General features: G+C 44.2%; 1 protein-coding gene across 2 annotated transcripts; it reads left to right on the top strand.

Annotated features, from left to right (window-relative positions):
• Nucleotides 1–238: 238 nt before the first annotated feature.
• Nucleotides 239–13,597, top strand: LOC139793219 (epidermal retinol dehydrogenase 2-like). 2 transcript variants are annotated; one of them, XR_011724548.1, is made up of 8 exons: nucleotides 239–327; nucleotides 1,337–1,701; nucleotides 5,397–5,528; nucleotides 6,513–6,612; nucleotides 8,393–8,537; nucleotides 9,114–9,239; nucleotides 9,419–9,582; nucleotides 11,937–13,597. XR_011724548.1 is itself a non-coding variant. In XM_071737588.1 (7 exons), the coding sequence occupies exons 2-7, from the start codon at nucleotides 1,381–1,383 to the stop codon at nucleotides 12,028–12,030; spliced, it is 918 nt and encodes a 305-aa protein (XP_071593689.1). In that variant the 5' UTR covers nucleotides 239–327; nucleotides 1,337–1,380; the 3' UTR covers nucleotides 12,031–13,597. The 2 variants fall into 2 exon arrangements, 1 of the variants encoding a protein (XP_071593689.1); XM_071737588.1 differs by lacking the exon at nucleotides 9,419–9,582.
• The last annotated feature ends 4,144 nt before the right edge of the window (nucleotides 13,598–17,741 follow it).

Below are 17,741 nucleotides of genomic sequence, written 5' to 3'. Positions count from 1 at the left end.
TGCCCGTGCCCCCCGCTCCCCGCCCGACCGCCGCCCGGAGCTCATCCCGCCGCCCGGCAGCCGGGGACAGTGCGCGGGCACAGGGGCCGCTGTCCCCGGCCCAGCCTCCCGCAGCCGAGCGCCAGGCCCCTCGTCCCGCCCCGCCTCCGGGCATCCGGGCAGCCCCGATCCCTGGCGAGCCGCCGGCATAAAGGGCGGACCGGGCCACCCCACCGCGCTGTCTGTTCTCTGCTCCGTACTCCCTGCGTCCGCTCCCGGAGCCTCGGCCACCGCGCCACGCCGGGCAGGCGGAGGTGCCCTCGCTGTCCTTCGGCCCGGCAGGCGGAGGTACCCGGGGCGGCCGCGGGGTCCCGGTTCTGGCGGCGTTCTGGGCCGGCCGGGAGTGCCCGAGGGGACGGGCGGGGAGGGCTGCGTGGCTGTCGGGAGCGGGGAGCCGAGAGTGCGGCCGGTGCCCGGCGCCTTCTCTCGCCGCTGCCAGGGCCAGTCCGGAGCGGGGGGCGCGGGAGTCGGTGGGTGGTGGGGGGGCGGCCCCGGGCAGGCGGGGCTGAGAGAGGCAGTGGGGTGCGCACCGCGGCTGAAGTCTTCCGAGGTGGTTTGGTTTGGTTTGTGTTTTTAATGATGCTGATTGGGTTATCAGAGGAGAGGTGCCGAGTGAGAGTTAAGGCAGTCAGCCCAGCGTCTTCCAAGTGGTGAGGGAGGTGTTGCTGCTCTTCGGTCCTCGGACTGTCTCGGCTCCGGGACTGCTATATAGCGTTAAAGTTTGAAGTGCCAGCGTGCTTCACCTTTAGTTGAGAAGGAAGTTACTATTTCTTTGTACTTTAATAAGTCAAAGACTAAAACCTGCTTTGACCAAGGGTCGATTCTTGCATATCATTCATATGCCACGAAACAAATTGATTTATTTTGAAGACTTAAATGCCTGTTTGGTGTCAGCATTGCTGTGATGAGTCCAGACTGTGAATTAAACATCTGTCTGAGATGCTATGATTCCAGGCCAGGACATTGCATAGTGCAGTAGCCTGTAGAGAAGTCAGCAGCTTTGAAATACATTCCTGGACAGAACTCTGTTTAACTGCAAAGGTAAGCTCCCCTCTATAATAGCAGAACTGGTAGTTGAAAACCTAATACTACAGCCAGTTATGTATCTGGTGTGTTATGTAGATCTGTAAGGTTACGGCACTCCAAAGCTCTGTATCCTGGCAGTTCTTCTCAGTAGGGCTGAGACTGTGTACTTAGTCTGGGTATGATTTCAGAAGGAGGCTAGAGAAAATACTTACTGTGGATTTCAAAATTATTTTCAATTTTATGATACTAATGTCTGTATTTTCTCTATCAGATAAACATTTTCATTCATCAGGTATCTGAAGAAATAGTCTCAAGATGAACTTTTTCCTGGAAACACTGAGATTCGTTGGACTTCTTACTTATTACTGGTTGGAGACGCTGGTGTTCTTCATTGTGCCAAAACGGAAGAAGAATGTTAGTGGTGAAATAGTATTAATAACAGGAGCAGGAAGTGGCATTGGAAGACTTTTATCTTTAAAGTTTGCCAGACTTGGAGCCACAGTAGTTCTCTGGGACATCAGTCAAGAGGGGCTGAAGGAGACAAGTAGACTGGCCAGAGAAAATGGAGCTGCTAGAGTCCACTGTTACATCTGTGACTGCAGCAAAAGGCAGGAGGTCTACACAGTAGCTGATAAGGTGAAGTATCTTATTTGTGGGTTTGATACTGCTGTAAGATGAGTGCATGGGTGTGGGTATGATGGTGTATGGTAAGACTTAGTGATTTCAAAGCAAGAGATTAGAGTTAATTCATTCAGAAAGCATTGCACATGCTGCCTGTTTCAAGGATACTGATTCTCAAAGTTGACTTGTGAACCTCTGATTACAAAAATAAAGAGATTTGGTTCTCTGTTCCAGTAGCTAATTTAAAGTGGGTGGCTTCTCATTCATTCAGCTGGTGAGCAAGCACTTCCTGGTCAAGTGCAGAAAGTCAATTATTGGAGGTAAAGCAGCATTTCCAGTTCTGGCAGCCTTTGACCAAAGGTAAACCCTAGAGACAATACATTGTAAAAAGGATTAACTGCTTAGACAATTTGCAAGTAACGCCATGGCTGTGAATAAATTTTTGCAGGTTCACTTTATTAGAATTAATAGCTGTATCTTGAATTGTTAAGTATTTCACCATTCTGACTCTGAAGAGCTTTGTAAAATGCAGCATGGGATTAGATCATTTGGACAGAGTAGCAGAATTGCCAAAAGCTAAAATTGCTTAACAGTTTCCATTAAAACAGCCTCTTTTCATTTGCTTAAGATGTTGCTAAACTTTACTGCTGGTGTAGGAAGTTTCCACATGAAACATGTGAGGATGAATATTTAAATTAAAAAATATTCAACAGCCTTCAGGAGCATCTTTTGGCTGAAACTGATTCTCTTTTGGTGCAGCTCTAGCCTTCTGCATTTTCCTGTCTGTGCAGAAATGATGCAAAGAAACTTTCTGTTAAGTGAAGCTTGTGCATGACTTGCTACCTGCTGGTGGTGCTGGGTTTTTGTCTTCTGGGAAATGCTCTTCCCCCTTGCTGCTCTGTTCAGGCAGCTGGGCTGCACATCTGCTGTCCCTGCATCTCACCACAGGCCTGTGAATGCTTCCTGCTGAACTGGGAGGAGTGGAGCAGGAGGAGGAGGAGGGAGTGTTGGAAGGGCACTGCAATGAAGAGATTGGAAAACAGCCTTCAGATCTGAAGTCTGAAGGACCAGCACTTCAGTCCCTTGGAGAAAAGCAGATTCAGAGCCTTTCTGGCCCAATTCAGAAAGGAGAAAGCGGGTGTCGAGGTGTGTGTGACAGAGGGATGAGAAAACCAGAGGCAGGCAGGAGCAAGGAAGTGGTAAGAGGGTCTTGGTGCACAATTCCTCACTTGCTGCATTCTGTCAGCAGTTCACTCACAGCTGACCCACTACTAATCCTCCCGCTGATCTGCCTAGAAGAAAAAAGCCTACTACTGTTATTTCAGAAATGTCATGTCCTGCTGTCAACTGATGTAGAGCCATGTTGACAACTTCCCCATCTTATTAGTGACAAAAAGACTTTGGTGTTAGTTAGTGCTTGCTGCCACTGTTTACTTGATGTGGCCTTTGGCTCACAGTGTGCAGCATCAGGCTTTGCAAGATGAGGCACCACAGTTCCAGGTTTTTGTTCTGTAGCGATTCAGCTTCATGCCATGACTGGGAGTTTTGCAAGACCAGAGCTGACTAAATCCATGTAGGCAGAGTAGGAAATGGTTAAGAACTTTGTGCCCAGTAAAACAATCTCAAAGCCAAAGCGAAATGTATGTAAACCTTAAATGCCTCCTTCTGGTACTTCCTCATCCACAAAGACCAAGAAAAAGCCACTTGAGCAGGAAGCAAGCCAAAAAGTGCTGGATGCATGGTGTCCTTGTGCCTTTCCTGTCCCAACAGGATGAAGGACAGCTTTTGTTTATGAAAAGCTGTAGCTTAGGATTGATTTCTAATGTTCTTGTTTGAGGAGGAACCAACCCCAAAGGAGTGTGGCTTTGTCTCACCTACCTCTCACTCCATACATTTAAGCTAATCTTAGAAAAATATCAGGCTTTGAAAGAGAGCTCTCTGGTGTTTGATCCTCTTACTTGTGAGGGAACAGATGCCTTTTCCTCATTGTCATGTTGCAGAATTGCACCTGGGCTTACATTTACTTCCAGGATCTCTCTTGCATGGTACTTTTTTGCTTATCCACAGTTTTGCTTGCTAGTCAAGATGATAATCTGCAGCCAGTATTCCACTTTTCTGAGAATCTTCTTTGCTGTGCAGAGGAGCAGTGGTAGAAGGCCACTTCCTCATGGTGTTGCCTGTGAAACATCCTGTGCTGTCTTCCACCTCTTGTGGGCAGTTAGGGAGCCATTAATGGTTCTTAAAAGTAGACACTTTCAGATGCCATTTGGCCATCATGGGAATTGCTCATGGGCTGAGTGTGTTGGCTCTGTCATGCACAGTGGAGAGCTGAGAGGAGAATGAAAGAGCTGGTTTGCTGAGGAAAGAGCTGCCACATCTAGTGAGCAGGGAAGCAGCTTGAACAGAGGTGTTGTAAAGCTGGAATTATTTGTCTGCGTTGCAGGAAGGCACTCAAATCTTCCTTGAGTTCCACCCAAAGGATGGTTGTGTTTTTGGGAGACTGGGTGGGGTCCAGTGGTATAGAAAGAGGTGGTTCAGGTTTTTGTTTTCTTCTCCCATCTAAGCTGATTGTTCCAGTCACCAAGTTATAAAATGTGCATAGCATAGCACCCACCTTTGTCCATCTTCTGTTTTCACAAAAGAAGCTTGACCTCTTATTCGGGTATCTGTTATGTGCCCCAAAGGATAGATTTGGGATTAAATATTTTCCTGCATTAGATATTTTCCTTCTTGTTTTGTGAGCTGGCCCAGTATCTTGATATCAGCTGGCTTGTAGTCATTCTCTCAAGGGAGTCTGTTGACAGTTTTCAGTCTGGAGCCAAAATGAGGGCTGTACTTCCCCTTATGTCAGTTTATGTGTATGTTGTAATTCTTAGCCAACTTACATTTTGGTAAACATCTTATCAAAGGACTCTGGTACGCTGTTAGAATTGAAGCCCCAGAAACTCATAAGGCTTTTGTCTTGAGTGAATGCACTTGTCTAGAGCCCTACAGCTTTTGTTTAATTTTCCCCACAAGCGACTGACCTTCCTATCATTTTCACACTTCTCTCATTGACCTGGGAGCTAAGATCAGGTAAGAGAAGGTTTTAAGTTCCTGATCTGTAAAATGTCAGGAACTTCTAGAACTTTTACAGGTGGTCTTCCTCACTGCCAGTGCATATAAGGAATATCTCCTGTGAAAGCTGACTGTTTGTTCATTCTGATTCCAACACTCTGGGGGCAGAAAACACCAGGACTGTTCAGGCACTGCAGCCCTCACGTAGCTTTGATGCACCCAGTTCCCAAACTCCCCTGAGGATCTGTGCACTGTGCCCCAACACGTGGCATGAAAAGGCCCCTTAAAACAGGATTGTACATTGGTTTTAAGATGGATTTGGTGTGGTAAAATACTTGTAGCATAAGTTAAGCTCCCTGCAATTAAGGTTTGCCTGGAACAGTCACAGCAAGAACCTGAGGTGTTGGAAGCAGAAACCTGTGTGGGGCTCTTGTGTTCCACACCTCCACAGGAATTACACCCGTAAGCTCAGCTCTAAGAAAGGCATCTGATGGGAATGTGGAAGAGCCTGGGGTGTTTGTATCCATAGGGAGCATGTTAAGTTCAAGATAGTTGAAATGTGCAACATTTCCACTTTCTTGTGCTTTCATATCTAAAGCTTGGAAAGCGCATTTTGTGTTTATTATGTAATATCTTGAGGCTTTTTATTTTAGGTAAAAAAAGAAGTTGGTGATGTTAGCATCTTGGTCAACAATGCTGGTATTGTAAATGGGAAGACTTTTCTTAATATTCCAGATTCTCTTGTGGAAAAAACCATGGAAGTCAACATAATGGCACACTTCTGGGTAATACCTGCACTTTGCATAGTATTAATTTTGCCTTTTGGAATTGAGGAAAATATGCAAGGACATAGAGCTCCTTGTAAATTCAGTCAGAAATGATCCAAGAAACTACTTTCTAAGCCTGGGAGTCTGTGAAATAAAGAATGGGTGGAAGGATGGATCCTTTGGGAACTTCTGGGGTAGGTAAGTAGGTGGAAGCAAAGCTGTTTTGTATTTAGAAATGCTCTTGAGAACTGAAGTTTGCCCTGTGCTCAAGTCTGAACTTAGTTATATGCTGCCATCCCACAGCATTAATGACATGAAGCAGGGCCATCCTAAAAATTGCTGCTTCAGTAACAGGGCAGTGTTCCTCTCTGTTGGTTTTTCTGTTTCCTTTGTGTCTGTGACAGTTTCAGGAAGAAATACGACCTGTTCAGACAGTGCTCTTCCTAAGTGGGGCTTTTGTCCAAAAGGAGTAACTCACTGTACCTTTTTATCCTTTGAGGGAAGGTTGGTCATCTATATGGTGTTCCTACCATAAAGAATTGTAGAAGGGCTATTAAAGAATGCTTTGGTTTCTTCCTAAGTAAATTTAATCACAGAGATGAGGGGAATTTAATAGAAGGAAGAAGTGAGATTCAAATTTTTGCCATTTTACAAAATTTGCAGTGAACACTGAATTCTCATTTCCAGCATAGAAGTGCTGTGTTTGAGGCTCAAAGAAATGTAAGAAGTACCTGAGTTAGTATTTGTAGCTTTTAGCAAGTTACCATTTGTTTTTGGTGCTAAAGTGAAAGTAGTATTGGGGGGGGGCTGGGAAGCTTAAGAGTTCACCAAACTCTTTTCTTTTTCTTCTCCCACACCCCTGCACTGCCCTTTTGTTAATGGGAAGGGAGGAAGCATATTTAAACTGTAGGGTGAATTGCTTTGAAACCAACACCTTCCTAATATTGTAGGATGTAGCTTGCTTAGTGAAATGTTTCACTGCAACTCTGACTTCCATTGCAGACCTACAAAGCCTTCCTGCCAGCAATGGTGGCCTCTAACCATGGACACTTGGTTAGTATTGCAAGCGCAGCAGGACTGGCTGGAATCAGTCATCTTTCTGGTATTGTATTAAAGCTAATGTTCATTTAGATAATTATTTTGGCATAAACAATCAATACTCGTTTTAAGAAAAGAAAAATCTGAATTTTGAGTTTCTGGGTCTTTGTGTATAGGTAAAGAAAATTTTCCTGCTTTCAACCCAGCTGACCTTAAATAGGCCATTCCTTGAGAAAGTTTTTCACGTGCTTAGCAGTGTTGTGAAATGTTTTTTTCTGCCAAGGTACTTGGATAGCCCTATAGAGCTTTGGGATCTGAGAGCTTTAATGTTGTGAAAGAAATCCTGCAGGTCTTTGGTGAGTTAGAGGCCACTTTTTTGGTTGCTTGTTTTGTAAGCACATTGACAAGCGAAGCAAAGTCCTATACAGGTTCTTCCAAAGACAACTGCTGAAAACCAAATGTGGTACAGAAGCAGAGCTGTGGCATTTCATTATGCAATCTGTCTCTCAGCCATTCATTCAAAAGGACCCAGGCTCACTCAAAAGGACAAACTCAGAAGGCATTTCTGGAAAAATGTATGCAGCAAGGGGGATATTGGACTCTGACGATGGATCAGTGTTGTTGTTGTATCTGTATCAGTATGTTGTATCTGTACTGCAGAGTTGCTGTTTGTATATTGCAAAAAAACCCCAACAAATTAAGCCTTTGGCTAGTTAGTTTAATTACTAGAGCATAGCTTTGTTGTCCTGTCAAAAACTGACTGCTGCTATGCATATGTTCAGTGATAGTGTTATGTTAAAGGCCAAAGTAATTTGGGAGAAAATAAACCCTCTTGTCCTCAGTTATCAGAGGTGCTGGGGGCAATCACATCCATTTTATTCAACACTCATAATAACAAATGCACTAATAACATGGTACACTTTCAGTTGAGTTGTGCTTAACTTAAGTAGCACAGCCCCACTTAAGGTGTCTGGGCACTTTCAGTAAGAACTCTCAAGGCTGGACTAATGGACAGTGTGGTTTTATTGAAGCAAGAGATGCATAAATTCTTTTGGATTGCCAGGGATAAATTCACTGTCTGCAAAGCATGTACAAATGCCTGGGATCTGGGTAATACTGGCTACTAACATCCTAAGTTATTTTATGACTCTCTAGAGGTTTCTAAGCTTTCTGGGGAAGCAGTCAATACACTGGAATGCTTGAATCTTACCCAGAGGTGTCCCAAAGGGGTGGAAGAGAAGCTCAGCCCCATGGGCTGACCCCAGAAGTCAGGTGGGGTTCCTGCAGTGGTATCTTCCCTAACATCCTTCCTCATTTACTGTTTTTTTTTTTACTGTTTTTACTTATTTTACTGGTTTTTACCTGTCAGGTGAAGTTACTCCAGTCATTTATACCTTTACGGTGATTTGTGTAAAATGCTCTTGCTTTGCTTATGAAGGTATAGATTAGGAAAAATTAAGTGCACCTGCAGATTTTTGGCCCAGAGTATTCAATATGCAGCTTATCAGTTCCATAGTACCTGCAGCTCCCCACTTGTATCACAGAGCCTGGCTGTGGTGTCTCCACTCTGCTCTACACTCCGTACAATTGTTCTTAATGTCAGCACACCAAGCTCCCCTGATGCTGGTAGCATTTAGGGTTGCCTAGGGAATTGCCATTGTACAAATTTGTTGCATGTTAGCCACAAATCAATCTCCTACAATGCTGTACCTTTCCTTCAAGTGTGAATATATTTACCAAGTCACCTCCAGCAGTTCTTTCACAGGTAGGACACACTGAACCTGGATAGTAGTGTTTAATCTGAAATTAAAATGTTTAACTATAATTAATGTTTTGTTTTACAGATTACTGTGCAAGTAAATTTGCAGCAGCTGGTTTTGCAGAGTCAATTTTTTTTGAGTTGAGAGATCTGGGAAAGACTGGTGTTAAAACCACAATTGTGTGTCCTTATGCCATAAAGACAGGAATGTTTGATGGCTGTGAAAGCAAGTGAGTAAACTCCTGTGAGGCTTTTATGCAAAGTTCATGTTTAGCATGTTATGTACTCCTATTTCCTTCATGCAGATGATGAGCTAGGCTTTTCTCTGCATACCTTATTTTTAGGGCCTCAGGTGGGTGTTAGTGCTCTCCAGTGACTGGGCAGTCCAGATGGCAAAGCCCTCTGTACCTTCCTGTAGATTTAAGCTGAAACGTGACTGCTCCCCTTTCCTCTGCAGAACCCAAATGCTCTGGGTGTCCTCTCTGATCTCTGAACCCCCATTCACCTCCTGGAATCAGGGACATAGCTTGGCTCAGTATGATTGTGTAAATGCAAGATGTAGGAGCCAAATAAAAGCCTGGTGTATCTTGATATCAGGACTAAGTGGATTTCTCTTGTGGGATATGTTGTGGAGGGAAAGTGACAATGGCCACTTCCTCTCTATCATGATGCAGGTTCTCTTGTTTGTAGGATTTGTGGTATTTGTGTCGTCTTTTAGTTGAATAACTGAAAATTAGAGACCCAGTTTGAGTAAAATGGGAATCCAGAGCAATCTGTATTGTAGCAAGAGCTGTCTTCTCTTCCAGGTGGCCAACTCTGCTCCCTGTCCTGGAGCCAGAGTATGTGGCCGAGAAGGTAATCACTGCTATTCGACGGGACCAAGAAATATTGCTGCTACCACGCATTGTTTATCTTTTAGTAGCTTTGAAAAGGTAGGTTCTGCCTTTCCTTCTTTTCTTTTCTGACTTTCCTGTCCAGGGATGTTTCAGCTATGTTTTGACTTGAAGTGCAAACCAGGTTGCTACTTGCTGGTGTTTTTAATTTTTGTTAAATTCATCACATTTCTACAGGCTTTTTTACAGGTTTTTTTTGTTTGTTTCTGGGTGTTCAGTCTGCCCTTGGACCACAGAACTAGGAGAGAAATGTCTGTGACTTGCTGACACCACTGGAGTGCAGTTTAGCTGTGAGCTGTAGAGCCTGAGCCTGCTCCTCAGGAACTGGGTATCTGGTGTCTTGGCCCAGCATCAGGGCACTTCTGACTCTGTTGCAAGCCAGGTTGAGAAATTCATCTGTCTTCCTAAAGCAGGCTTCCAAATGTGTGTCATGCATATTTTGATGGATTTTGATGAGAGGACCAGTGGTGGTATAGTCTGGGGCCCAAGTTATTTTTTCCTACATTTTAGCAGTTGGAGGCATGGGTGTATTGAGCATCTCATCCTATGACTGTGCAAGTGGTGTTGTTAGGAATGTGTTGGTATTTCCAACACAGGGACTTTGTTCTGACTGTAACCTGTTAGGAAGGGATGGGATCCATCTCCTTCGAAGGGGCAAGGGTGTCTTTGGCAGCAAGCTGGGTGACTTAGTTCAGTGGGCTTTAAACTGAACAGCATGTGGAGTGGGGCCCAAAATGGCCCCCAAAGTCAAGCCCTTACATCCATCTTGGGAATAAGCTTGGCCAATCAGAGCAATAACAAAGGTCCCTCAACTGCCTGGCATGATGAGAATCAGAAGCCCTTCCGCCCTTCTAGAGTAAAAGCTGCATGCTCAACTCTCCCTGTGGAATGCCTGTAGAGTAATGCATGTGCCATGAGGAATAGCCAGGAGGAAGTAAGAGATCTGTGTGCAGTTGAAGGGCTTTAATCTGATTGCAATTACAGAGACATGGTGGGATAGCGCATCTGCATGGAATGCTGCCAGGATGAGTGTCCTTTTTAGGAAAGACAGGCCAATAAGGCCTGGCAGTGAAGTTGGCCTTTACGTCGGACAGCAACGGGAATGTGCTGAGCTCTGCCCAGGGGGTGATGAAGAGCAAGCTGAGAGTTTGTAGGTGAAAATGAAGGAGCAGGCTCACGTGGGAGACCCCGTTGTGACTGTGTATTGCAGGCCACCTGATGAGGATGTGGAAGTTAACAAGGCCTTCTAGAGACAGCTGAAAATAGACTCATCAAGTAGCCCTAGAAATGTGGTCAAGGATCACCTCATCCCAGTCCAGGAGAAATGCATCCCAACAAAGAGGGAGGCAGGCAGGAAGGCCGGAAAGCCTGCGTGGGTGAACAAGGAGCTCTGGACACACTGTGATAGAAAGTCTACGCTGCACAGGGTGGAAGCCAGGACAGGTAGCCTGGGAGGAGTACAAAGGAGTTGTTGGAGCAGCCAAGGATCAGGTTTGGAAAGCTAAAGCCTTGATACAATGCAATCTGTCCAGCAATATCAAGGGCAGCAAGAAAAGCTTGTACAGGAATGTAAGTGCTAAAAGGAAGACCAGAGAAAAAGGGGGCCCTCTCCAGAAGGAAATAGGAAACCTGTTTACGTGGGATATGAAGGCTGAGGTGCTCTGTGATTTTTTTGCCACAGTCTTCACCAGCAAGGCCTCTGGCCAAAGCACCCTGGCTGCAGATGGCAAAGGAAGATCCACCCACTGTAGGTTTGAGACCATCCAAAGACCACTATGGGCCCTGATGAAATCCATGTGTGACTCCTGAAGGAACTGGCAGATGAAGTTTCAAAAGACACTTTGCACCCTATTTGGGAAGTCATGGCAGTCTGGTGGGCTTCCCACTGACTTTTAAAGGGGAAACATAGCCACCATTTTCAGAAAGGGAAAAGAGGAAGACCCAGGGAACTACAGGCCAGTCTGTCTCACCTCTGTGCCATTGAAGATCATGGAGCAGATCCTTCTGAAGGCTCTGCTTAGGCACATGGAAAACATGGGAGAGGCTGGTGGCGGCCAGCATGGCTTCACTAAGGGCAAATCATGCCTGACAAATTTGGTGGCCTTTTATGATTGTGTCACAGTGTTGATGGACAAGGGGAGGGAAAGTGACATCATCCATGCCTGGACTTGTGCAGAGTCCTGCACTGCCCCATGTGACATCATGGTCTCTAAGTTGGAAAGATACAGATCCAATGGATGGGCCACTTGGTGGATAAGGAATTGGCTGGATGGTTGCACACAGAGCAGTGGTCAACAGCTTGATGTCCAAATGGAAACCAGTGATGAGTGGTGGGATGTCAGTGATGACTGAAGGGAGCCTGTAGGAAAGCAGGGGAGGGACTTTTTACCTGTAGTGATAGGATGAGTGGTCATGGTTTCAAAGTGCAAGAGGGCAGATTTGGATCTTGAGAAGAAATTCTTTTGTGTGAGGGTGGTGAGACACTGGCACAGGCTGCCCAGGAGAATTGTGGAAGTGTTGAAGGAGAGATTGAAGGGGACTTTGAGGAACCTGGTCTAGTGGAAGGTATCCCTGTGCATGGCAGGGGGGTTGCAAATAGATGATCTTTCTGTCCCCTCCAAGCAAAACCATTCTGTGATTCTAGAGTATGCTGTCTTTGGCAGTATTAGCCAGGTAAAATTAATTTTGTCTAATGTCTCTTTTGTTTTTTTTCTCTTCAACACCCCTGCCTTACAGTATCCTACCAGTGAAAATAGGTGTTCTCCTTGCGGAGTATTTTGGAGTCCTTGAAGCCATGCATACGTTCAGGGGTCGGCCAAAGAAGGAATGAAAAAGCACAAAATTGAGAGAGCAGCAACTCTCAAGTGGACACTGTAAAAGGTGGTGGGAGAGGCCAGCTTCTACAGCAGCCTGGAACTTAAGGTGCCTGACTTCTCTTTTGCTATGATTTTTGGGGTTAATCAACAGCTCTCACCTGATCTATTTTTATCCAGCGTACTGTTTTCTTTTCACCTGATAATGGAAATACATGAATTGAAATTAATTCCTTTGGTTCTGTCAGAATGTGATCCTTCTGACAAACTAATAATTGGCATCTTTGAGGGGAGAAGAAGCCAGATGTATTTGGCAGAGAGCCATGAAAGCCTCTTGAGCCCTGACTTCTCTCTGCCAGGAGGAGGGGCTGTGCTGCTGGTACCAGTAACATGCCCTGGTGAACTGAGAAATTCAGGAGTTGCCTAAACCAATGGATTTATAGCAATGGGACTTGAGTGAAATGACTGTGTGTGCTGTGTTGGTGCAAAACCAATGATGTGTTTATTTTTGAAGGTGGTGATTTTGGCACCCCATGGATGTTGGGGTGGGGAGAGGGAAGGATGCAAACTGTGTTTGTGCTGCAAAGCTTCTTTTCGTCTAATTTATAAGCTAATGTTATGGCTGTCACTTTGTAGTAGAAGTCCTTGTATCCTGTGAGTGCAATATTGTAAGAACAGCTTCCAATTTTCATCTCCTGAGCAGACTAAACTTGTTGCTTGCAAGCATGAGACTGCTGGTCCACGTGGGCTGCCAGACATCTTGGCAAGTAACCCAATGAGTTAGAAAGAGCAGAGGCACTGTACAACCAGGGCTTCTCTTGGGATTGTTTCAGAAGGAATGATGCTGACAGAACTGGAGTGAAAGGGATCATGGCAGCCACAGCTTGAGTAAGCACATCATGTTTTGCTTCTCAGAACTCAGTGGCAGGTTGCCTTGGGTCTACAGAGACTTCTTTGACTCTTAGGACTGTCCATTTATTTTGGACATATGCTGAGGAGGCCTTGTGCTTTCTGACAGTGGCCACTTAGAAAAGAGAAAGCCCCTTGACTTTTGGAAGATCCAAAAGAAGGAAAAGGAAGATTATGCCTTAAGTGGATGCCTTTATGCAGGTGCTGGCTAAGGCCACCTCATGTCACAGTACTCTACTGGTAGTTGGTAACACCTGCAGACTGAGCCTAAAATGCATCAGCATGGAATTGATTGCAGCATGGTATGGTGAGAAGGGTGGTATTTTTTTCTCCCCGTGATGGCCTAAAACTACTTTCTTTTCCCCTGTCTGTACAATTAGTGAGGTTCACCAGCAGAGAAACATTTACATGAAACTACTTTACTACTACTTTACTTTACAACTTTTAGAAATGGCCTTAATTTGCTGATGCATTGGTGAGAGCTTTCAGACTGATGAAGAAAAAAATTGTCTCACTGTCCTTTCACATCTGTAGCTTCTCTACCTCAGACATTCTGCTCATTTTATGGTGCACTTCAGGAATTGAAAGTTACTCATTAGTAAACAGATATTACCTAAATGTGCTGTCCGTACGTGCATTGTGCTGTTTGCTGGAAATAAAGTCAATCGCTCATAACTGTGTGGTGTGTCCATGTCTTGCAGACTCCTCACCTTTTTGTGCTGGCAAAGCACATTTTTCCTCCTAACCATGTATGGAATAGCAGGTGTGGAGGGTTCTGGAGCCAAAGAGAAGTGGATTATACATCTGAACAGTATGAGTCAAATTCCAGCTCTTGAGAGTGCAAGAGCAGCTTTCATTTGTTGTGTCTCTGCAAACATGTTCTGCTGAGGGAAATAGAAAGCACTCAGTTTGGCTGTGGGATTGATTTGTGGGTTGGTTCTCAGCTGGTTCAAGTTTGTCTCACCACTGGGAGGATCCTACCCTGATAATCTGTGCCAGAGAAGTATATTTCTTTAGGGATTTTCCTGCTTCACGGAATCATTGAACTTGGAAAGGATCTATGCTTAGAGCAATATGAAATACTCAGTTCTGTGTCCAGTCCAATTCTGACTCTCTCTAAGGCTGGAGAATTACAGTCTCTCTGGGCAACCTGTGCCAGTGTTTATTCACACTCATTCTAGAAACAAATAAATAAAAAATTATGTGTAAGTGGAATGTACTTTTTTTCTACTGTTGTCTACTTTGTGCCTCTCGTTTTTTCAGTAGATCCCACGGAGAGCCTGGCTCTTTGTTTTACACCTTCCCTTCAAGTACTTATGCCCAGAGAGCATTGTGGGTTTCATTCTCTAGGCTGAGCAGTCCCGGTGCTCTCAATTTCTTCTTGTTCAGCAGGTGCTTTGATTGTCTTTCTAGGCCTTCATTGAACTCCAGTACGTTTGTGTCTGTAGAGGTGTACAGGTGACCTTTAGATACCAAGGTCTGCCGTGGGATCTGGGTGCGGAGCCTTTCACACGCGGTTTGTCTAAGAGAACTCTGCTACCCAGCTGTCCTGGTAGGAGTACACAGACACTGCTTTCATGCAAGTGTTCTGCTTCTACTTTGAATATTATGTTCCCTGTTAAGTTACTTTTTGTGACTGTAGTTCTGTAGTCCTTGGCAGCTGTTTTTTCTGTTTGCCCAAGCTTCCAAGTTCGTAAGTTGTGCAGATAGGGTGCACCTGAGGAAAACATAGCCTTGTCCAGGGAAGAGAGGTGAAAAAGTATCTTCACACCTTCTTCCTTTGCCTTCAGCAATGTTCTGACCAGAAACAGGAGTGTCCTCAAGATCAGGACACAGTTGTATAAGAAAAGGGTGTGACAAAGGTGTAGGCTATAGGCCAAGGCACCTTGTGGTGTTGGGTCTGCCATGTAGTTACTGCTTGATCAAAACAAACCTTGATTATTGGTACAGCTGTGTTGACAGATATCACCCTTATTGAACATGGTGGATAACTACATCCATCTAAGGAAACATGGTTCTGGAGTACTTGTACTAGGATAGTCTTCCAGACTCCCTGCCCAGGAGACAACTACAGAAAACACTTGAGAGATGCAGGATGCTAAGACAGGGTCTTTGCCAGCATTAGTCAGGAAAAATTATTTTTCTGAGAAAAGGGCACAACTATTCTGATGTGTATTTTGGGTTTTTTTCTTCTCTTCTTCAACTACACTATCTTAAGTTACCCCTCTATCTGTTCTCTTTGTGGACTATTTTGGAGTTCTTGTTTTCATGGATATCTTAGACCTAGGAAAGAGGAATTGGAAAAGCACAGAATTCAGAGACCAGAAGCTCTCAAGTGGACTTTGATAAATGTCAGCTTATCTAGCAGCTGTGAGCTCAAGGTGCCTGACTTCTCATTAGTAACAATTTTTAAGGTTAATCAACAGCTTTCACCTGATTTTTTTTATTTTTCATTTTTTTTAGACAGTGTACAGTTTTCACTTTATTATGGAAATGCATAAATTGAAATTAATTAACAGCTTCACAGAATCTTTCTGGTTGAAAAAGACCTTAAAGATCATCAAGTCCAATCGTAACCTAACTGTACCAATCATTAAACTCTACCAAGTCCAGGGATAAAACCATTATCCTGTGCACCACATCTACACATCTTCTAAACACCTCCAGGGGTGGTGACTCAATGACTTACCTTGGCAGTCTATTTTAGTGTTTCATTGCCCTTTTAGTGAAGAAGTTTCTTCTAATATCTAATTTAAATGATTCCTGGTGGAACCTGAGGCCGATTCCTCTTCTCCTGTTGCTTATTACTAGGGAGAAGAGACCAAACCCACCTTGCTAAAACTTCCTATCATGTAATCAGGGAAAGTGGTAAGGTCTCCTCTCAGTCTCCTTCTCTCCAAGCCAAACAACACCAGTTACCTCAAACTCTCCTCTTAAGGCTTGATCTCTAGATCCTTCACCAGCTTTGTTGCTCCTTTCTGTGATTGCTTCAGAACTGCAATGTCCTTCTGGTACTGAGGGGCCCAGGACGGAACACAGTACTCAAGGTGTGGCCTCAGAAGTACAGGAGCACAATGATGTTCCTTCTCCTGCTGGCCACGCTATTCCTGATACAAGCCAGGATGCTGTTGGCCTTCTTGGCCACTTGGCCATACTTACGGCTCATATTGAGCTGGCTGTTGATCAACACCCCCAGGTCCTTTTCCATCAGGCAGCTTTCCAGCCACTCCTCTCCAAGCCTGTAGCATTGCATGGGGTTGTTGTGGCCCAAGTGCAGAACCCAACACTTAGGTTTTTGAACCTCACACAAGTGATCTCGGCCCATGGGTCCAGCCTGTCCAGGGCCAGGTCCCCAGGGCCCCCGCAGGTGCTCTTTGAGCCTTCCTACCCTCAGGTAGATCCACACTCCCTCCCAACTTGGTGTCATCTATAAACTTACTGCGGGTGCTCTCACTCCCCTCATCTAGATCATTGATAAAGATATTGAACAGTACGGGGCCCCAGTAGTGAGCCCCTGTGAGGAACACCACTTGTGACTGGCCCCCAGCTGGATTTAACCCCATGCACCACAACTCTTTGGGCCTGGCCATGAAGTCAGTTATTTTACCAAAAGAGTTCTCTTTATAATGGGGTAATTAGCTTGGCTGGGTCTTTTTTAAAAGCAAAGGATGAGATTCTTCTAATATTGCATTTGTACCAAGATCTGACTGGAGAAACAGAAAATGCATTGCAGCAGTTAAATCACTACATTGATCAGGATAGATCAGTGTGTTGGGTGGAAAATAAACCATCATTTCATTAGCTCAGACTGAAATCTCTTCCCTGCACATACATGAATTATACAACTGAATATTTATTTTTGGGTAAGTTTCTGGTTTTCTATGGCATTATCTTCCCCATAAACCCTAAAATGCATTTTTATAGCTACTTGCTTCCTATTTTCTCTTTCTGGGTCACATCAGTGAATACAAGCTACAAAGTTTTTGCAGCTGCTATGTGAAATACATTTTCAGTTATATTTCATTCTCTTTTACCAAAGGAATTTTCTTGTATCTCCCATCCTCTGTCAAAGAGGAATGGATAATTTTTTTACTACCTCTTCTTTATCTCTCACCACTCAGTATTTTACATTTACCCCTTCTCCAATATACTTTGTTGACAGTTTATTTTCTTAAAAGGTTTTTAATTCAGCTGTTGCTCTTCAAAAGGTGCTAGTAGAATTCTGTATTTCTGCACCTTATCCATGCCATGTTTATGTTTTGTATTGGGTTTTTTTAAACATTTCCATGTGACTGTTCTCTGACACAAAATCTGTCCTTTGTGCCAAGAAATATTATTGTCATCCATTGCCCTGTAAAATAAAAATAATCACCCTCAGTCATTACAAATCACCATTTCATGTGTGCTATGGACCAGAAGATTTAAAAGAGAAAGTAAAAAAATCAACAAAACTGTTTTAGAAAAGCAGCCCTCTTTTTCTATTTATTTTTACTGGGAGGGATGAAAATAAAAGATTTTTTTCACTGCTTTGCAGTGAAAGCAGTTGTATACGAATGCTGGATGATGTTAAAAATAGCTGCAAAGCATACAGTTTGGGAACTGCATTGGTGAAGGGTCAGATTATTGCTCTATATGCATCCATTAACATTAAATTAGGTTCAGTCTAAAATCAGTGGTCTGTGCATAGCTAATACTGTGCTGCATTGTACCAGTGGGTTAAGAAATGCACTTACACTTCAGAGTTATTCCAAAATGGAAAACAATCATAAGATTAATAAGATGTATAATGACAAAGAGAAATTCTGCTTGACACAGGAAA

Source organism: Heliangelus exortis, chromosome 2, assembly GCF_036169615.1.
Source record: "Heliangelus exortis chromosome 2, bHelExo1.hap1, whole genome shotgun sequence".
Taxonomy (NCBI): Eukaryota; Metazoa; Chordata; class Aves; order Apodiformes; family Trochilidae; genus Heliangelus; species Heliangelus exortis.
Note: the sequence above shows the minus strand (reverse complement) of the source record. Positions and strands in the feature narration are given on the sequence as shown.